The 22033-nt window shown below is 39.6% G+C and overlaps 2 protein-coding genes across 3 annotated transcripts; one reads left to right on the top strand and one right to left on the bottom strand.

The window, feature by feature from the left end:
* Positions 1–993: 993 nt before the first annotated feature.
* On the bottom strand, positions 994–5422 carry LOC110617941. The gene is made up of 2 exons (XM_021760939.1): positions 4160–5422; positions 994–1830 (listed from the first exon to the last, which is right to left on the bottom strand). Exons 1-2 carry the CDS (start codon positions 5420–5422, stop codon positions 994–996), a joined length of 2100 nt encoding a protein of 699 aa, XP_021616631.1.
* A 5739-nt stretch (positions 5423–11161) lies between these two features.
* LOC110617871 (cyclin-dependent kinase G-2) lies at positions 11162–16141 on the top strand. Of its 2 annotated transcripts, XR_002488439.2 has the most exons (6): positions 11162–13235; positions 13992–14127; positions 14213–14301; positions 14415–14526; positions 14611–14847; positions 14994–16141. XR_002488439.2 is itself a non-coding variant. In XM_021760875.2 (5 exons), exons 1-5 carry the CDS (start codon positions 11677–11679, stop codon positions 14719–14721), a joined length of 2007 nt encoding a protein of 668 aa, XP_021616567.1. In that variant the 5' UTR covers positions 11162–11676; the 3' UTR covers positions 14722–16141. The 2 variants fall into 2 exon arrangements, 1 of the variants encoding a protein (XP_021616567.1); XM_021760875.2 differs by having other exon boundaries at positions 14611–16141.
* Positions 16142–22033: the final 5892 nt, after the last annotated feature.

Here is a 22033-nt window from a genome sequence, read left to right on the forward strand (position 1 = left end):
TTACTCGCTGCTTTGTGCCTTCGATTTATTCTGCCTGGGTCAGAGAGGATTTGTAACCCCTATTCTGCCATTTGCCTTCCCCAAGCCTTGATTATTCTTTCGCTTGGTTCTTTCGAGCTCAAATCTGTGTATCTCAGCTCGGGATTGTGGTGCCAGGGGCATTTAGGGAGCCCGGTCACCTACCTCGTTGAGGTCTTGCGCAAGATTCAGGCTCTTTGGCCTTACTGTCGCTTCATCATCTCAGCCGGTTTTGTGGTGCCAGGGGCGCTTGGGGAGCCCGGTCGCATACCTCGCTGAGGTCTTGCGCAAGATTCAGGCACTGTGGCCTTACTGTCGCTTCGTCATCTCAGCCGGTGTTGTGGTGCCGGGGGCACTTGGGGAGCCAGGTCACCTACCTTACTGAGGTCTTGAACGAGATTCAGGCACTGTGGCCTTACTGTCGCTTCATCATCTCAGTCGGTTTTGTGGTGCCGGAGGCGCTTGGGGAGCCCGGTCACCTACCTCACTGAGGTCTTGAATGAGATTCAGGCACTGTGGCCTTACTGTCGCTTCATCATCTCAGCCGGTTTTGTGGTACCGGGGGTGCTTGGGGAGCCCGGTCACCTACCTCACTGAGGTCTTGAACGAGATTCAGGCACTGTGGCCTTACTGTCGCTTCATCATCTCAGCTGGTTTTGTGGTGCCGGGGGGGGCTTGGGGAGCCCGGTCACCTACCTCGCTGAGGTCTTGAGCCTTTATGCCTATTTTCTTTTTCTTTTTCGTTTCTTTCAATGGAAGCAATGTAAGTTATGGCAAATAACAAATTTGATGATAACGTTTACTTTTATTTCCATGCTTCAAAATACAATTAATTCTCTTACATTTGGTAACATCTTAAGGGAAGTACCTTTTCAAATATTGGATATTCCAAGCATGAGGCTCAGGGTTTCCCTGCATGTCCTCGATTCGATACACTCCTGGTTTGACCACTTTTATTATTCTGAAAGGACCCTCTCAGGTCGGCGCCAGCTTTTCTACTGCCGCTCTCTTTCCAGTAGCTTCCAGATTTCTCAGGGCCAGATCTTCTACCTTCAGGCTTCTTTCTCTGACCCTTTGATTGTAGTAACGAGCCGCTCTTTGTTGATAAGCAGTTGTACGGACTTGAGCTTCCTCTCTGACTTCTTCTAAGGCATCCAGGTTACTTCTCAGTTTATCACTATTGGCGTTCTCGTCATTGGACTGGACTCGATGTATAGGGACTTGTAGCTCGATTGGAACTACGGCCTCAGTGCCAAATGCAAGCGCGAAAGGTGTCTCTTTGGTTGACGCCCTGGGCGCAGTTCTGAATGCCCATAAAATACTGTTGAGCTCATCTGCCCAATTTCCCTTTGCTCCGTCCAATCGCTTTTTCAGCCCTTGGAGAATAGCTCTGTTGGTGATCTCTGTTTGGCCGTTGGTTTGGGGATGGGCCACCGAGGAGAATTTATGCCATATGCCCATATTTCTTGTAAATTCTCTGAAGGCGCTGCAGTCAAATTGCCTGCCATTGTCTGAGATGAGTACCCTCGGTATTCCAAACCTACAGATGATGCTATCCCAGACAAAGTCTATCATTTTTCTTGCTGTGATAGTAGGGACTGTCTCTGCTTCTGGCCACTTCGAAAAGTATTCCACAGCCACTATCACAAACTTCTTCTGCCCAGTGGTCTTGGGAAAAGGTCCCAGGATATCTATGCCCCACTGAGAGAATGACCATGGGCTGGATATGCTGGATTGAGGTGTGGCTGGCACGTTAATGGAGTTGGCAAATCTCTGGCATACATCGCATCTTCGGACAAACTCTTCAGCCTCCTTTTTAACAGTGGGCCAGTAATACCCTTGCCTGAATATTTTATTTGCCAACGTCACTGCCCCCTCATGGGCTCCGCATATCCCTCGGTGTATTTCTTCCATCACCCTTATAGCCTCTTCCAGATTCACGCATCGAAGCCATGAGGTAGATTTCCCTCTTCTGTATAGGGTTTGTAATACCCGGCTAGACCCCGGCATCGAAATTTCCACTTTCCAGCGGATTCTCCGTTGGAGTCCAGGATTCAGGAATGTTGGAGTCTTCCCCAAGGGTAGAACATAGGTGTTTTTAAAATATTTTTGCATGTTTTATTGTATTGAGTAAAGAAAATTGAGTTTTGAAAAGGAAAAGTTTAAGGAGGCAAATGCCAGGTTCGGCCGCCGAAGGTGAAGTTCGGCCGCCGAACGTTGCATGGTTTCGCATGCAGTTTTGGCCGCCGAAGGAGAGGCGGTTGGCCACCTATAAAAGCCATTTGACCGAAAATGGAGGGTGTTGAAGCTCTCTGTTTTTGGTCAAAGGTAGGTTTTTGCTCTCCTTAGTATGTTTTCATAAGATTTCTTCAAATCTTGCATGTTTTGATGTGTTTTAACTTGGTTATAGAGTGTTGAGCAAAGAAAGCAAGTTTGAGGAACTTGGAGACTTTGGATCGTTTTCCACCACATCTCCACGTTAGGACCATCGATCCTCTCGTTCTTCAAGAGGTAAGCATGGATCCTCACCTCCCCTTATGTTTTAAGCAGGTTTTAAAAAGTTTGAGAGAGTTTTATGGGATGGTTTTTAGTAGAGCCATAAGTTGAGCATATGTTGATCATATGTGTTTTGTTGATGTTTGAAGTTGTTTGTGGGGTTTGAACTAGTTGTGAGGCCCCTTTATGTTTGGTATATGGTTTATGTAAGTTGTTGAGAGTTGGCATGCATGTTTTGGGTGTGTTGTTGGTTTTTGGAGGCTGGAAGCATGAGTTTGGAACAGGTTCTGCCTGTCTGAGAAACTCAGGTTCGGCCGCCGAAGCAAGGTTCGGCCGCTGAACCCCTTAGGAAGGCTGTTTTGGCCGCCTAACCTTGCCCCCAAAAGTTGGGACTTTCGTCTCTGGAGGGGAGGTTCGGCCGCCGAACATACCGCCGAAGGTGGGTGACTTTCGGCTCTGGAAAGTATTTCAGCCCCCGAACCTTGCCCCTGAAAGTTTAGACTTTCGGATCTGGAAGGGACTTTCGGCCGTCGAAAGTGCCCGAGTTTCGTCTCTGAAGAGGGGATTCGGCCGCCGAACTTGCCGCCGAAAGACCCCTGCCCAGCTTTTCTTTGCCCATTTTTCCATGCATGCTTCTGATGTTTTAGAGGGGTTTTGGGGAGATGTTCAGAGTTACGTTAGTGTATGTTTGGTCCTCATTTTGAGTCCACCTGTGTAGGTGCGGACCCGAGGAACCAAGGAGGCCCCCAGAGTTAGAGTTACAGAGACTGGTCAGCAGTTGATCAGAGGTGAGTGGAACAGAACTATGATTTAAAATTAATGAATGGTTTAGCATAATCCATGCATCATAACTGCCATGTTTATGATAGGTTGTTATGCATTGCATTAGTATTCACAAAGATGTACATTGCATTATTACGTGAATGTGGGACAGACACAGAGTAGGACCCATTAGCCCTCTGAGTACTATGTAACGAAGTCCTGTGGTGCCCCTTTGAGGGCCGGACAATGAGCTGAGGGATTTTTGGGTCAGTCCGTCCGTGATGTGAGTTACTTGTGTTGTGATGCATTTTCATGATGGCATGTTTTAAATGTTTTATTATTCTACTCACTGGGCTCGAGTAGCTCACCCCTCTCCCTAACCCCATGTTTTCAGAGCCTCAGAGAAGCGAAAGAGAGAGCAAGGGTAAAGGCATATGCAATAGTATAGAGTAGTGGACATGATGTACAAAGATGATGTACAGTATAGAGATAATGTATTAGTTATGTAATGTAAAAGAGTTATAGTATTATGCTTGGCCCCAGTGTATGCTAATGTCATGTTGTACATGATCAGTGTATGATTTATGTTTTATGTTGATCCAGACTTAAGAATGAGAACTCCAGTGAGGGGGTTGTTTTGCTCACAGTTTCTGTATGGTACCACAGTAGGTATCACTTTCATAGTGCATACAGAATATATACAGATTAAGTCTGGTATGTATGAAAAGTTCAAAATTTTTATGGAAATGAATGATCAGGTATGGGATTATCAGGTACTCAGAGTTCATAGTAGGCTTGCTACGGGTCCCGGCGGCCTTAAAACGATCTGGATCCTAGCGCCGGTAGCGGTCCGGTTTTCGAGCTGTTACAGGGTCCCTCTCACTGCTTGGTAGTTTGCTGCCCGGGCCTCAATCTTCTTTGCCTTGGCTTTATCCTCGGGAAGTTTTCCTCTTTCCAAATATTCGAGGTACGGGATCATCCAGTTCTGCCCCTCCTCAACTTCCATCACGATGTTTGCTTTATCGAAGGTGGGAATGTTAACATGCTGTATGTACACCTCATCTGGGAGCTGCTCCAGCTCTTCCCTAGACAATCGGCTAAGCAAGTCCGCTTCTTCATTCTCTTCCCGAGGTATTCGCTGGTATTTGACCATGATCCCTTGACTCTTGAGCTCGGCTTCTATGTCCTTTACCTTCGCCAGGTAATTCAGCATAGTAGGGTCTCTGGCCTGATATGCCCCTGTTATCTGGTTGACCACTAATTGGGAATCGCTATTCACCTCGAGATCGGTTTCTCCTACCTCCATTGCTACCAGCATCCCGTTTATTAGGGCCTCATATTTCGCTACATTATTGGAGGCACTGAACTCTAGGCGTAAGGCGTAACAAACTTTGAACCCTTCAGGTCCCTTCAGCATTATTCCTGCACCGCTGCCCCTAGCACCGGATGCTCCATCCATATACAACTTCCAGCCGAAATCTCGTGGGGGCTGCCTCTCTCTCTCGCCTTGCACTGTTTCTGAGGGTGTTACACCCAATTCTACTTGTTTCTCACTGAAAGAACACTCTGCTATGAAGTCAGCGAGGGCTTGAGACTTTATAGCAGTGCGAGGTCGGTATTCCAAATAATACGGGCTGATCTCGATGGACCAAGCAAGCATCCGACCTGAGGTTTCCGGTCTGTGGAGAATCTTCTTTAGCGGCTGGTCTGTCATCACTACTCCTTGATGGCTTTCTAGATAAACTCTAAATTTTCTGACCGCCAACAACAAAGCGTACGCTATTTTCTCAATGTTTAGGTATCTTACTTTGGCATCTTTCAGCACTTTGCTGACATAGAAAACTAGTTTTTGTTCTCCTCCTTCCACTCTCACCAGTACGGCACTAACAGCTTGCTCTGAGGCTGATAAGTAGATCAAGAGCTCTTCCCATTCCAGTGGGCTACTGAGCACATGTGGCGAGCTAAGATAGCGTTTGAGTTCTTCGAAGGCTTTTCGACAGTCCTCTGTCCATTCAAAGTTCGAAACTTTTCTCAACTTCTTAAAAAACGGCAAGCATCTTTCAGCCGACCTTGACATAAAGCGATTGAGCGCTACTACCTTTCCAGAAAGTCTTTGGACATCCCTCACGCAGGTCGGCTCAGGCATTTTTAAGATAGCTTCTACCTTCTCTGGATTGGGCTCAATGCCTTTTCCACTCATCATGTATCCCAAGAACTTCCCTCCCCTGATGAAGAAAGCACATTTAGCCGGGTTCAGCCTCATTCTATATTGCTCCAGTACTTCAAACACCTCCCTCAAGTCTGTTAAGTGTTGTTGAAAGGTCAGACTCTTCACCACCATATCATCCACATATACTTCGACATTCCTGCCGATCTGATCTTTGAAGATTTTGTTCATCAATCTTTGATATGTTGCCCCGGCATTCTTCAGCCCGAAAAGTATGGCCTTATAGCAGTAGGTTCTGTCTTCTATTATGAACGAGGTCTTTTCTTCATCCGACCTGTCCATTGAAATTTGGTGGTAACCGGACATTGCATCCAAAGACGACATGTAATCAAAACCGGCCGTGAAGTCGATCATTTTATTAATATCAGGGAGGGGATAACAATCTTTGGGACATGCCTGATTCAGGTCAGTAAAGTCTATACACATCCTATATTTGCCATTGGCTTTTTTTACTAATACAGGATTTGCTAGCCATTGGGGGTACATCACTTCCCTGATAAACCCTGCCTCCTCTAGCTTTTGCACCTCCTCCCTGGTGGCCTACTGTTTCTCTCTTCCCACCACCCTCTTCTTCTGTTTCACCGGCCTGGCTTATGGGAGAACGTTCAGCTTGTGAGTCATCACCTCCGGGTCTATCCCGGGCATGTCAGACGGCTTCCAGGCGAAGCTTGACGCATAACCTCGGATCAGGGCCATTACTTCAGTTTTCTGTTCCTTAGTTAGGCCAGCGTTAAGGCTGAAAACCTCGTCTGTCTCTACTTCTGATAGGGGGAAGGTTTCCAGCTCTCCAACCGGCTCTGTTTTGGCCTCTTTCTTCTCATCTCGGACCTCCAGGACCTCTGAGTCAAACTTTTCCCCTGCCGAGCTCGGCTCTGATACCGTGGCCAAGTACACTGCTCTCGCCTCTTCCTGACTTCCTTTGACTACTCCCACCCCTGCTTCTGTCGGGAACTTCATGGCCAAGTACCTTATGCTGGTTACAACTTCAAAGTCATACAGTACTGGCCTTTCCAGTATTGCATTGTAGTTTAGGGGAAGTTTCACCACCAGGAACACCATGTAGTGCGTCCGAGCCAAAGGTGCTTCTCCGAGAGTGAGAGCCAGCTTCACCTTTCCTTCTACAGGTACTGGGACTACTCTGATCCCCTTCACCGGGGCCTGATCCCGAACCAGTTGTTCTTCAGGGATTCTCATTTGTTGGAAGACCCTGTATAGCAACAAGTTCACCTTGCTACCATTGTCGATGAGAACCTTCCTGACCTGGTAGTTATGGATGACGGCCTCGATAACAAGAGCGTCGTCGTGAGGCATCTGAACGCCCTGGGCATCCTTCAGATAGAAGGAGATGGTCACTGGAGAATGTTCAACTACCTGCATGACCTCGGCACTGCTACCCTCCCCGTCTCAGCTTCTCTTTTTTCCTCTTCGGCTCATCCGATCTCCAGTTCCCCCCACAATCATGTTGATGGTTCCGCTGGAACCATCATTCACCGGTCTTGCTCCCACCCTCCGGGGTCTCTCTGCTGTAGGGTTAGGCTGAGGCCTTTCTCCCTCTGGTTTTTTTATGAAATTTCTGAGGTGTCCCCTCTTTATCAACCTCTCAATTTCGCTGATCAGCTGATAGCAGTTGTTGGTGTCATGGCCGTGTGTACGATGATACTGACAGTATTTGTCAGGATCCCGCTGGCTCGCCTCGGCCCTCATTGGTTTCAGCCATTGGAGGAACTCCTTGTTCTGGACTGCCATGAGCACTTCGGCTCTGGAGGCATTGAGTGGTGTCAGGTTCTTTGGGACCCGCGGGGGGAATGTTCTTTGTTCTGGAACCCGAGGGGGGAGGGGTCCTTGATCCCTTTGGTCCTAGGGCCGTCTGTACGGCTCAGGTCTTTTGTTTTGCTTTTTATCATGCCTCTCTGGCCTCCTTTCTTTCGGGGCTTTTCCCCTGTCTGCTGACTCCTTAGCAAATCTGCTTGTTACCAAGGCATCATCCTGCCTTATGTACTTCTGTGCCCTCTTCATCAGTTCTACCAGCGAGGTGGGAGGCTTCCTACTCAATGAGCCAAAGGACTCTGGGGAGGTCGTCCCCTTCTGCATGGCCTCCACCGCTCTGCCCTCGTCCAGCTCGGGGATTTGCAAAGCCTCCGTATTGAAACGGGCGACATACTCCCTTAAAAACTCATTCCTCCTCTGCCTGACTGTCTCCAGGTAGCTCGTCTTTCTGTCCGCTGGTACTCCAGCGATGAACCGGATGATGAAGATATTGGCCAAATCTCCAAAACTTCTGATACTTCCAGCCTCTAGACTGTTAAACCACGCTCGTGTCAGGGGCCCGTGAGCGTCGTGGGGAATATCTTGCACATCAAGGCATCCGATAGAGTCTGCAGCTCCATGAAAGTCTTATAGTTAAGGATGTGCTCCCTTGGGTTTTCGGTTCCGTCATAGGCTGCCATGGGTGGCATCATAAACTTCTTGGGGATGGTCTCCTGCTGCACCCATTTCGAGAAAGGTGAAGAGGTGGGCAAGAGAGCTTGGTTGTGATCCTTCACCCCAAACTCAATCAGGAGTTGCTCCTTCATTTTCTGCAGCTTTTGATCCACACCCTCTTATTCTTGTCTGGGCCGCTTCTCCAGGCGATATTCTTCTTCTTGCTCTTCATCTTCTGTCCTCCTAGTTGTCCTGGCAGAGTAACTTTCTGCCTCATCATGTTCTATCAACTCCCTTACCCTTCTTCCCCAGATTCTAGCCTCCGGCTCTTCCTCTTCGCCTGGCCTCCTCCCCCTTTCTCTAGTTTCTCTGCTGTTTGTTTGAGGGTGGTTAAAGGTAGGCTGGGGTTCATTGGTGCGGGGTTCTTCTACCACAGGCAACATATTCACCGGGGTATTGAGGCCCCTCTGCTGCATAATTTGCCCTAGCCAATGGGCAGTGTTTTGTAACTGGAGAGCCATGGCTTGGAGGTCCTGGTTGGATAAGGTGGTTTCGGGTGTATTCCCTGCTAAGCTCGGTGAGGGATTGAAAGGGATTGGTGTTTGGTTATTGGGAGTTGTGGGACTGGAAAAAGAGAACTGTTGCCCCTCCTGGGCGGAGCTCAGGTCATTGGGAGTGTTGACGATGTTGTTTTCGTTATGGTTGGCCATTGTGGATCTCAGTGAGTTTTGTAAGAGTGGAACTCTGGTGATGAAAAAATCTCCTTCGTTCCCACAGAAAGCGCCAATTGATGATCTGAGATCCATAAAATAGGGTTTTACAATGGTTGAGTAAGATTGGTCTGAGAGGAGGGTGCTCCTCTCCTTTTATTCTTTTTCTTGGTCTGTCAGTGATGTGTAATGGCCTCACTGCCATTGGGCTACCTGTCTCTGCCATACGGATACGGTCGTACGAAGATATCAGACATCTGCTCCATGCGTAACGGCCATTTAATTCTCCTTTCTAGCATGCGGGTTAACCGAGCAATTCGGGGCTAGGCCAGTGATCCTCACTTTGCTAAGCTTTCAGGCCGGACTCGGAGAGAGAAAGCTGGATCCTGAGAAAAGTTCGACCTCAAGGATGAATGGGCCGGGTCTTCTCATTTGTGGGATTCCGCGGGTCCTGGGCCAGCCCTGTCACTGTGGACTCGGCCTCTTACCAGGGTAACGAAACCCGGCGGTCATCAAAAACTAAAACCATATTTATACTAAAATTAGTTTAAAGTTGAAGTGAAATCCGCTGCTATATTTTAAAATTTAAATAATGATATATTTTTATTGAAGTCGTAAAATTATTATCTTACTATTAAATTAACAATTTGATAGTAAAAATTCATTATATATAATATATTGTAATAAAAATTATTTTATATTTAATAAAATCATAACTTTAAATGTATTTTTTATATATCTTGAAAAGAAAAATAAATTGATACTTTATGCTTAACCATAAATTTATATATAGTTGTTTTTACACGGTTATTATTGATTGATGGCTAAATCTAGAATATATAAGACACCTATTTAAATTTATATTTATATTTTACAGCGTGATTATAATTAAAAATATATTTATTTTATAAAAAAATATTTATTATATTTTTTGGTATTTGGACACTTAAATAAATTAGTTAATATATAAATTTTATTGGTCAAAATAAAAATTAAAAATGACTTTTTTTTCAATAAAATAAGTTATTTTATGCCATTTAAAATCTTATTAAATAAACTTGTTATATATTTAATTTTTTAAATTAAAATGTAAAAATAAAAAAATTTATTTTAAATACTTTTTTATTTATGAAAAATAATTTGTATTTAAAAAATATTTTTTATAAAATAAATTATTTTTTATTATTTAATTTTAATTTTAAAAAATAAAATATACTGATAAATTTATATAAAAAGATTTTGATAAGATTTTCAAAATATATATAAAAAAATATTTGACTATGAAAATATTTTTTATTGATTAATTTTTTTAAATATTTTAAACATTAAAATATATATAAAATATTTTTTTGAAAAAATATTTTTCGTCAAATAAATAAAGTCTTCTTGAAAAATAATTTTTATAAAAAATATTTGATATGAAAATTATTTTTTCAAATAAAAAATAGAGTGGAAGAGTTTTTTTTCAAGTCTTATTTATATATTAAAAAAAAAGTTAAACAATATAAGAAAAAAAGTTTGGTGCTTTTGTTAATTATAAACATATTTTTATTTTTGTCAATATGTATGTTTTAATTTTAGATACTAGTCAAAATTGAAAATTTGAACGGCTGATATGGCTAATGTAATATTGATAATACTGTTTAACATATAATTTGCTCATGTGCCACCAAGTATAACAATAAGAAAATGAAAATTTTTATATAGACCTTATTTATTATAAATTTAATATATATAAACGTAAGTCTCATATATTTTTTATGAAAAAAATTCACATTTAAGTATATTGTTTATTTTTAATTATTAGATTTATAACATATTATCCATCACAATTAAAATAATAATAATATAATAAGTTATATTAGAAGACCTAATTTTTTTAATTTTAACCAGAAGCTAAAAATTGATATAAAATTTTCAAATTATGTTAGAATCCACAAAATTAAAAGAATTAATTAAAATTGAAAATAATGAAAAGTTTTTTGTTGTTAAAAAAAGAGTTCAATTGGCTTCAATAAAATAAAAGGATTTCCCATATTGAAGTTTCAAATTGTTAATTATTTTAAAATTATTGAAGAGAAATTAATTATTATAATCTCAGTTAATTTTATCTTGTTTAAAAAAATATTTCAAAATATTTATGAATATTTAATAAAATTTAATATATTTAATATAGATATAATTAAAAAATTAATAAAAATTTTATATTTTTTATTATATATAAAAAAATGAATCGGACAAAAAAATTATAAGACAGACTAAATTTAAAATTTCATTCCCTTTATACTTTTGAGAAAAAAAAAAAAAAAAACATTAATGGAATGTGCAATGCGGGTCTCTTGATCGAAAAGGAGAGGCCGACGACTCGGTTGGTTCCAATGGACTCATACCGGGCCTAGGCTAGGGTCAATGATATCAGAATAGAATTGAAACTAAATAACAAAAATCTACCGAGTAAAATAAGGTTGCCAATTAAACTAATAGCCGACTTTGCCGACTTGAAAAGCTATATATCAAGCATGTTTGAAACGCGTATGCCATTCAGATTTGAGAACGCGTAAAAACTACGAGGAAGATTCCGTTTCTCCTCTTTTCTCTTCTCCTACCCATCTCCTTTTTCTCGATGTCTGCGGCTCTCCTTTGCCACTGACGTGCCTCTGTATCTCTCTGCTCTGCCACTCCGGTATGGTATTTCGGTTCTTGTGTCTTGTCAAGGACAGGCTGCCGAAACCACAGATTTCGTAATCTAGGGTTTTCAATTTTGATTGTTTCGTTGAATCAATTGCTTTTTTTGCCCCTCTTTCTGCTAATCGCCGGTTTTTGTTGAATATTGCAGCTGATTATATTTTTGTGTTTCCTGAATCTAATTTGTAACTATCTTGCTGATATCTAGAGATCGGTTTTATTAGGATTGATCATTAAAAAAGGGGGAGGGCATATTTGATTTTTTTTTTTTGGGGTTAGGGTTTGGATTTCTTGGTTGTGTGCATTATACAATTGAGCTTGAATTTTGATTGAGAAGAAGTTGTGGTTCTTATTAATATGGCAGCAGGGCGGATCGACGTTTCGAGGAGAAGGGTTTATGATGGTTACTCCAATAAGTACTTTGATCACTATAGGAAAGGTGCTCGTGGCGTGGATTTGAATCGTGCTGTTGAGCATGGTGTGGTATACAAGAACGGGTACCCTATTTCCTCAAATGCGCGGAATCTTTGTGTTCAAAGAAGTGGGCTTAGTTGCAGAGATGAAGAGAGAGAGTTGGCTGATTTGCAAAGTAGAACTGGCCTTGATCATTCCTCAAGGTTGGAGGACGGTGAGATACCCAAGTCTGATGATGGAATTCAGATGCCTCCAGCCAAGAAAAGGAAATTCTCCCCCATTATATGGGACATAGAGGACAAAGTAGCGACAAAAATTAGAGCTGTCCCAACAAGTACTACCTCATCTACATTTTCTTCTTCACACGGGACTTGCAGTCGGGGACCGAAAATTGTTCTAGATGCAGGTATTACAAAACATGCTTCCCAGGAAAACCAGCATATAGGATTGGAGAGTGTGTCAGATAAGCCTTGTGAGACAGCAGGATTGGTAGATACTAATGGAACCGAGTCCGAGTCTCTGGCAAAATTGTCTCCTTCATTTCCTCGAGAGAAGCACAGGGATGATAGCCAAGAACAAGGTGAAGGCGAGGAGGAGGAGTTTGCTGAAGCACGGAACATATCCATGTCACGTTGGGCCTCTGACAGCGATTCTCCAAAAGATGCAAATTTGTCTGATGATGAAGGCATACCTGGAGAAAATACACACAGAAAGGAGTTCAGTGCTGAGAGAATGGAGTGTCATAGGGAGGCTTTGGTTATAGATGGATCAAGATCATCTGGATTCAGTGAAAGATATTGCAGTTCGGGGGAAGATGGTGATGTTGTAAGCAAGTTGAAAAATGTTGGTCCCGTGAATGGTGATGGGTTCCAGGGTGAAAATGACAATTTTATCCAGATCGATGATATTTCGAGTCATGTTGAAGAGTCTATAGCTTCTACCCAAAGAGGCCTGAATATGCTTCAGGGTTGTAGAAGTGTGTACGAATACGAGAAACTTCATGAAATTAATGAAGGTACATATGGTAAAGTGTACAAAGCAATTGATAAGAGGACCGGGGAACCTGTGGCATTGAAAAAAGTGAAGATGGATGTAGGAGGAGACAGGAACTTAGAAGAATATGGCTTCCCTTTATCCTCACTGAGAGAAATTAACATTCTTTCATCTTTTTATCACCCCTCAATTGTGAATGTTAAAGAAGTTGTCATGGGCAGCCTTGATAGTGTTTTTATGGTGATGGAATATATGGAACATGATCTCAAAGGGCTTATGCAGAAAATGAAACAGCCTTTTAGTACCAGTGAAGTAAAATGTTTAATGCTACAGTTGTTGGAAGGTGTAGATTATCTTCACGATAACTGGGTGCTTCATAGGGATTTGAAGACATCAAACCTCCTTCTGAACAATCAAGGGGAATTGAAAATATGCGACTTCGGGATGTCACGCCAGTATGGGAGCCCATTGAAGCCTTATACATCTCTTGTGGTTACTTTGTGGTACAGGTGAGCAGCAATGACATGATTATTCAGTAAATGTGATGTTTTATCTATCTAATTATTTTATTTGCATCTCCTTCCCACCTCCCCACCCCTCACCCCTTTCCTGATTGGTGCATTAGTTTATTCTTGGTTTCCATCTTTGTTTCTGCCACTATAGTCAAATGTCGACTGTGTGATGTCATATATGCAATATTACTGAATACGAGAAAGCCTGATGTATACTCATCACCTAGATGATATCTATGATATTGAAATGGGTTTGAAATTTGGTGGTTGATGGGGGGATGGTTCTTCAATATACACTATCTTCCTGGAAATGTCAACTGCAAGAGTTCATGGATGCAAACAAAACCTAGATTTTTTAGAAGGGTCAAGTTCACCAAGTATGCTTCTCTCTCTCTCACAAGAGACCTGAAGTCCAACGTTTTATGGTAGAACTAGGCAGGTTGTCTCCATGCACGAGTATGATCAATAATTTCTGTTGAAGGAATACTATTCTTGTGTTTTCAACTTCTAATTGTTGGTGAGTGCTAGATTTTAATCTATCGTTTTGTGCTGCTTGGGAGTTCAGGTCGAAGTTAGAAGGTCTGTGTGCATCATACCCAATTGTCTGGTCTATCTGTTACCAGTTCTTACTTGTGTTGTGCTCAATTTATTAGTTTCTTGCTATTTGGTCTCTTACAGTAGTGTGCATGTAATAGTATAGTATGAAATTCCTACATTAGAAGTAAATACAATTCTGTAATGTGTACATTGCAGGGCACCTGAGCTTCTGCTGGGAGCAAAACAATATTCAACAGCAATTGACATGTGGTCTGTGGGTTGCATAATGGCTGAACTATTGACAAAGGAACCCCTGTTCAAGGGAAAAGGTGAAATCGATCAGCTTGGCAAGGTAATAATCAGCACTTATGTTTCTTGTTATACACTGTTTTCTTATCCTTTTAAGTGGTAAAATTTTGGCAAAACAATAATTGCAGATATTTAGAATTCTTGGGACGCCAAGTGAGACAATTTGGCCTGGATTTTCCAAATTGCCGGGGGCTAAAGCAAATTTTGTTCAGCAGCCGTGAGTATCAACTTATGCCACACTGTTCTTTAGTTTCTGCAATTTGTCCATTCGCTATTAATCTTATTTGGACTCTTCGCCGTGTTCTTTTAATAGTTTGCTACCTTTTTCAGTTATAATCTGTTGCGCAAGAAGTTTCCAGCCACATCTTTCACAGGATCTCCAGTTCTCTCTGATTTGGGATTTGACTTGTTGAACAAGCTTCTAACATATGATCCAGAAAAGGTATCGCCATGTCTGCTGTAATTAAATTATGTACCATTTCAAATTGTGTGATTGTTATACTTATCAATATTGTTGCCAATGCAGCGAATAACAGCTGATGCTGCCCTCAACCATCCTTGGTTTCATGAGGTTCCTCTGCCAAAATCTAAAGAATTCATGCCTACTTTTCCTCCTCAGTATGTGAAGAAAAGATAGAAGCCAGACAGCTAGAAGCATCCTACCGTATCAGAGGATGGGTAGGGATTCTTCTCTTAGGGTGTCTGAGAAGCTCAGAATTTCTCCGGAGGAGATTGTCAGGACACGGGGTGTTATCAGACACAGGTGGATCATATGTTTTGGAAGAACTGTATAAAAGTCTTCTTGCAGATGCATGTTTGTAATTTTTTTTTTTTTTTTTTTTTCGGTATACTTGAACTGAAAATCGTGGCTGTTGACCTTTCTTTTTTGACATTCATCTTCGTGTTCAGGATTGTGTCTTTCAAAAGAAAGAGATTGATTCATAGTTCTATGGGAGACGTTTCTTTCTTTGTAGTGATCCTGTATCCTCCTTGAGCTGTAAGGTCTTGAGGTGTTGACAGAATTCTTTAGACATCTGCCTTTCAGTTCTACCTGAGTTGGCTTGAGCTCAAGTTGTAAATAATTCAGCTTAGTCATCTTAATACTTAAGAAGTTTTATCTTTATTTTTTTTAAAAATTTTTATTGTCAAGCTGCTGTTTCACTATTTCTCTTTCCAATAATGTTTGTTTGCAAGAGATTACTAGATTACTGTTGCAAGACGAGGGAGGAACATCGATGATGTTTTTTCAAAGGTCGGAAAGAAGTGCACCAGGTAAACAATATTTGTTTAATGCTAACCGAGTATCTGGTACTGCTCTGGTATGTTAGTGCGAATCAATTATTATTATTATTTTAAAGTGGTTGTGTGGAACTGCAGAGCATTAAGAAAAGGAGGAGGAGAGAGAGAGAGGGGGGTGGGGGGTGCGTTTTTGTGTCTGTATAATGGGGTGTGCTTGTTTTCTGTCTGTATAATGTGTTTGCAAGTATGGTTCTATTCTACTCTGCTTGTAGTCATGTTATCATCAGTTAGATAAGCTAGTGCTTGGTAGTAGCTTTATGGGGTCCATTATAATGGACAATGCCGGAAAGTTCAATCCCTCTATTTAAATTTTCGCTTTATTGTGTTCAAGTAGGGTATCCATCTAATTATCGGCCGGTTGACTAATTTTTTTTAGATTTGCAGTTGTGCATATGCTTCTTTTGGGTATATCTCTTCTCCTCTCGCATTCTCTCCCCCTCACGAAGATCATGCTTGAAATATCCAATCCACTTTCTGGATTTTTATCTCCCGCTTCTATCATTTCATTGGGTGTATCCTTGCAGCTTTGCTGTGTCGAAGTTGATCATGCAAAAGGACTAGATTGAAGCCGTGCTATTGATGCGTCATGTTACTAATGCAAAGGAGAAGACAAGTTGGGAATATCTAATTTGGCAGAGGGGATCATTTTTAATTTAACTTGCCATTTTTATTTGTTTTACCAAACTAACTTGATGTAAATCGATTTTATTGCCATCCCATTTCACGAACAGAAATAGCAAAGTAAAGGTCATTAATTATATGTAGTTATTCTATTCTTTTAAAATGGGAAGGATCTTGAATTTTCCGGAATATCAAATTCGTCATGCATGAGAATTCTGTAGTTGGGGATCAATTAAATTGGCCGCTTCTGCGACATATGCAAACCATTTTAGTAAGGATCTTGGTGAGATTTTGTCCTCCAATAAAATCGTGACCGCTTTCGGAGCGAAGCAGAGAATATAAATGCATGTATCGTTCTTTGGGAAGTCCCGATATTTCTGTTGGAGAGGCATATGGGCTGCTCTCTGGCGATGTCTGAAGCAGTCTATATTATACTCGAAGGAAAGAAGCAGCTGCGTTATGCTCGAAATGACGTGCCCAAAGAGAGAGCTGTAGTTATCTATGATGAATATATGTGATATAAAAACCACGTCAAAATTTAAGGATAACTTCACGGCGCCCACCCCATAGAAGTGGGGAAGGGTTTCTTTTTGGAAACGAGAGCTTATGGTCTTCCCAATCATTTAAGGACAAGTGATTTCAAGAAAGAAGATGTTGGAGATGAGTTCAACTCTCCATCCACAAAAAAAGGAGACTATCGAGTTGGACTGTGTCACGGGCTAATATTGTAGCATTCATTCAAGACCGGTAGCACTTGATTTGAAGACAATTTGAGAATCATTCAATAACCTGTGATCAATTTCGATAGTCATTAAAAAGTGCACATTAGAATTCATGAGCAAGTTTTTTATTTTATTTTAGAGGTAAAATTGTAACTACACATTAATATCAATACAATCATTATAATAATGATGACAAACAAGAAGTATGAACATAACTCAAAAACTCATCAAGCTTACCGTGGCTAGTTGATCATAATTTTCACTAGTTTAATCACTCTCCTTAAAGAGTTCTAGAAATAAAATAATTGATAGTAGTATGAAACATCAATACGTTTTAAATGACACGAGCCAGAATGAATAAATAAAAAGGAATTGATTCAACAATTAATTACTATTAATTAATACTAACTTTTTTTTCATATTGTTTTCAGAAAGTTTCATTGCTAGAAAATTATAAATCATTGAAATTCTAAACTCCTGACACTCTCCCATTTATGATGTTGATGTTTTCGTAGACTTAACTTGTTAGAGGTTTTCAATCTATTGTTTGGATGCTTGATTTTTTTTCTCAATTTGACTGACTTTATAAGGATCGTTGCTATTTCTTTATACAAAAGTTGTTCGCCTGAACACCAGTATCAAAAGTTTTATTTTTGATGGAACTTTTAGCCCGTCGATTAAAGTATTAAGAATCTTCAATCTTCTGTAAATGTGATTTTAAGGTTAGCATTTCAATCTTCTTCACGAATGCATTTCACAAACTCATTTGTTTGTTGTATATTCCTTTGCTCATCGCTATTGACTGCTACTTTTGAGTGATGATTACTTTGCAAAATCTCCATTGACGAATGGTTTGTTGCTCCAACTCATTCATATAAGTAATTGGGTAAATGGAAACCGACCAACACAGTTGTCAAATATCTCCTCAGCTCAATATAATTTTGATCTACTTGTAAAGAAACCAGTTGATTCCTCGTCGAAATGGTGTCTCTGCTGCACAAATGTCTTGCTCAACTCTATGTGGCATTGACTTGCACTCATTTCCTCCTTCACACATCTCGTCTTTCCTTCTCTTTAAAACTTCGGCACTCTTTGTTCTTTACTTCTATTTCTCTAGCAAATGATATAGTTATTTATCTACCTGCATAAGACTCACACCACATATAAGATATTCAAGACTATTAATGTGCGACAAACGCATAAAAAACTTATTAGTTAAAAGGTTATACTCAAAATAACTATTACCACAAATTATACAAGAAGCAAATAGTAATATTATATTGATGCCACAATAATAAGTTATGGAAAGGTACTCCCTTATTGGGAAGCCATCAACGTTGCGGCATTTCACTACCTCGATCAAGTACACTTTTCAGCATCCATCTTGGTATTCTTCTTTGTTATCATTTTGCTCTCAACTCGATTGGTTTATGATGTTACTTTTCTAGTCAATTACGTAGGTAAAACTGGACTTGGTTCTAGCAAAAAGCATATCACCCATTCTTTTCACTTTTAAGAAAGCTACATACTGTATATTCTCAAGATTAATTAGTGCAAATCTATAGAGTCCGTAGCAAAAGGAATCTTATTTGTTATAACACAATAACATCCAAAATAATTAGTTTTTTAAAAGAACATATCAAAAAATTTCACATACTATATTGCATTGACACGAGAGAGCCTCCTCTCATACTTCGTCTCAGATTTAGGTGTACCACTTAAGAGCTTCGTCTCCAATCATCTCTAGCCGTCGTCTTAGAAATGCTTTGTGGCACTATTGTCAGAATTTATCTCTTTCACTCTTTCAACATTCAAAATCTAATGTGGCCTTTCGTGCAGATAACACCACATTATGCTTGATTGCTCCATTATTGTGTTATTTGACTCACCATGTGTTTCCTCACAACCTTTGCCAAAAATTCACAGTTAACACATTATTACCATTATGATGACGTCTATCACTTTTATTTGCTCTCCTATTTAATGTTTTGGCCCATTTGTTTTTGAATGATTATTTGTATGACATGGAGAATTGCACTTCTCTTGAACTCCTTGTTAGTATAACCTACTAACTCTTGGTCAACTTGCTTTACACTATGTTCCTCCAGATTTCAACATTTTTCATGAAGTTTTAAAATCTATCATGTCTCTTGAACCTATTAAAATAATTCACCTATTCTTTCATGAGTCAAATGTCACATACTCATAGTAAAATTGAATTTACATTCTCTCTTCACTATCTCATGGCTATAGGTTGGACATTTCTGTTCATAGAATCTTCCTTTAATTTTCCATCACGGTTTAGTATTGTTGATTAGACACAAATATTATTCTTAACCTATCTATACAACAACAATTTTCAATAATATTAAAAAATAAATTCACCTCCCGAGCACCACACTAAGATTTATTTTTCTATAATTCCAATATCGCCTACTTCATAGACATCCATATTAGAATAGTGTCTCTCACCACCACTTTTAGCCTGGCTTATTTATTAGGTTTCTCGTAGAAATTAGCTTGCAATTTTCGCCATAGAGAATTAGTTTATGTTGTATCACATTCAATGTTGTTGCGCCTTAATTTTTAATGTTTTGATTTCGAGAATCTTAGATAGCTTCAAGCTTTATTGGCTCATCCTTCCTTGTTGCCGTACCAAAGATTATTACTCTCTTTGCAAAAGTCACTAAAAAGAGCATATAACACCTAGTCACTATCCCCTCTCCAATACATCTCAAATGGAGTGTCCAGAACTAAGTCACTTCCTCTCTTTAAATAATGCATGCAGCAGCACCCTGATCAATATGATTGTTAAAGCTAAAATGCTCAAATTTTCTTCTTCTTAGCATTTTAATGCGCTTATTTCATAATTTTTAGCATCAGATGAACTACCTAGCTTTCTTTATAGTCTATCTCAAATAGAACATCCACTGATACAAGTACATAACTTCTCAACCCTTTTCTTCAAGGCATTAGATCTTCTAATAAATTTCTTCAAGGCATTAGATCTTCTAATAAATTTCATTATATTCTTAGCATGATTCACCGATCATACCTTTGCTTTGATACCATCACAGGCTCATATTTTAGCACTCATTCAAGATCGTGCAACACTTGATTTAAACGTATTCAAGCCAAGTCAACCTTAAAAATCATTCAATAATCTGACTCTAGACAATAACGATAACCAGAGTTATTTCAATACAATAGTCACAGGAAATAAAAACTACATATGAGAATTCATGAGTTGACTACTTATTTTATTTCAGAGGTAAAATTATAATTATACATTCGCATCAATATAATTGCTACAATAATCCTCACGTCCCTAGTAAATAGAAAACTCCGCTTAAAGAGCTTTAAAAACAAAATGGCCGTTGCGGAAGGAGACATCAATATGTCTCGTATAATAGCTCCCAAAATAAATAAATAAATAATAATTATAAATAACTTACTCTACACTTAATTTACTACTAATTTATGATAATTTTTTCCTCAATATTGTTTTGGAGAAATTTTATTATTGAAAAATTACAGTTTTAGTCCTTAAAACTCTAGGCTCCTGACAGCCTGCAAGTATGTTGATGTGTAACCAGATGATCCTTCAATAGCTGATTTGGGATTGGACAGCCAAGCTCAAACTTTAGAGGTTATAAACATCTTAACTTCATTGCAATGCTCTTTGTGCTTGCAAAAATCATCTCATACTATTGCATGATTGTTCAGGAAATTCCTCAGAGGTGAATAGAATAACTGTTATAAAATGGAACTGCTGCAAATTGAAAATCACAGCAGAAAATAATATTGACAAAGTTTTAAATGAGTGGAAGACCATATATTACTTTTCACTGTAACTGGGGTTTTATACAAGATGAAATAACAAATTCTTCTAAAATCAAGGAATCAAATAACAAAAAAATAAAGTTGAGATTCTAATGCTGGAAATCTGGAATTCCAGCTATGTTATTGAAAAAATAATAAACATATCTAATTTGAAATTCAAATTAGTTGTTGTAGTCAAAATGCCAGTACTTCAACACTCCTCCATGGCATTTTGATGACAAACTCCTATGTTTTTCCTCAGAGCTTCAAATCTTTCTTTTGGCAAGGACTTTGAGAATATATCAGACAATTGTTCTTCAGATGAGCAATGAACAAGTAACACTTCATTAGATTGTTGTACTTCTCTAAGAAAATGAAACTTGATCTTGATGTGCTTGGTTCGCCCATGAAAAATCGGATTTTTCGCCATCGAAACAGCAGACATATTATCACACATAATTCTGGTGGGTTCAGTTTGCTCAAACCCCAAATCTTCCAGCAACTTCCTTAACTAGATAGCATGATTTACAGCAGAGGCAGCAACAATGTACTCTGCTTCTGCCGTAGATTGAGCCGTAGTCTCTTGTTTTTTTGAACTCCAAGTGAAATATCCAGCCCCCTAAAGAGAATAGATACCCTGTGGTACTTCTTGAATCATCAACACAACTAGGGCTGAGCAGAATCCGGTTCAAACCGAAAAAACCGACCGAACCGAACCGATTTGAAAATTTGGTTCGGTTTTTTATATATTTCGGTTCGGTTCGGTTTTAAATTTCAGAAATTTTGGTTATTTCGGTTCGGTTCGGTTTTGATCAGAAAAAAACCGAAAAAACCGAACCGAACCGATTAGGAATAATAATATGTTTTTTCAATAATATAGAGAAATTAAATTATATTAAAATTAAAATATTTTAATTAAATTTTAAAATACTAAAAATAAAGTGTAAAAAATTAAAAAAATATTAAAAATCGAAACCGATCAAACCGAACCGAATCAGACCGGTTCGGTTCGATTCGGTTTCTGACCAAAATCGGTTCGGTTCGGTTTTCATAAAAACTAAAATTTCGGTTTTCGGTTTATTCGGTTCGGTTCGGTTTTGAACCGAACCGACCGAATGCTCACCCCTAAACACAACCTCCCCAATCGCTATCGGAATAACCAATTAAATTCAAACTTTCATTAGCTGACTTAGGAAAGAAAATTCCAAGGTCAGCAGTACCTTTAATGTACCTCAACACCCTTTTAGTAGCTGAGAAATGAGTTTCTTTAGGAGAACTCATAAATCTGGAAAGCACATTTACAACAAACAATATGTCAGGTCTGCTTGCTGTAAGATACAGAAGACTACCCACCAAACTTCTGTACATGCTTCCATCCACTTTACTAGTATCATAATCTTTGCTAAGTTTTAGATTGGTGGCCATAGGTGTACCAACAGGTTTGCACTCCTCCATTTTGAACCTTCTTAAAACATCAAAAGCATA

Source organism: Manihot esculenta, chromosome 6, assembly GCF_001659605.2.
Source record: "Manihot esculenta cultivar AM560-2 chromosome 6, M.esculenta_v8, whole genome shotgun sequence".
Lineage (NCBI taxonomy): Eukaryota > Viridiplantae > Streptophyta > Magnoliopsida > Malpighiales > Euphorbiaceae > Manihot > Manihot esculenta.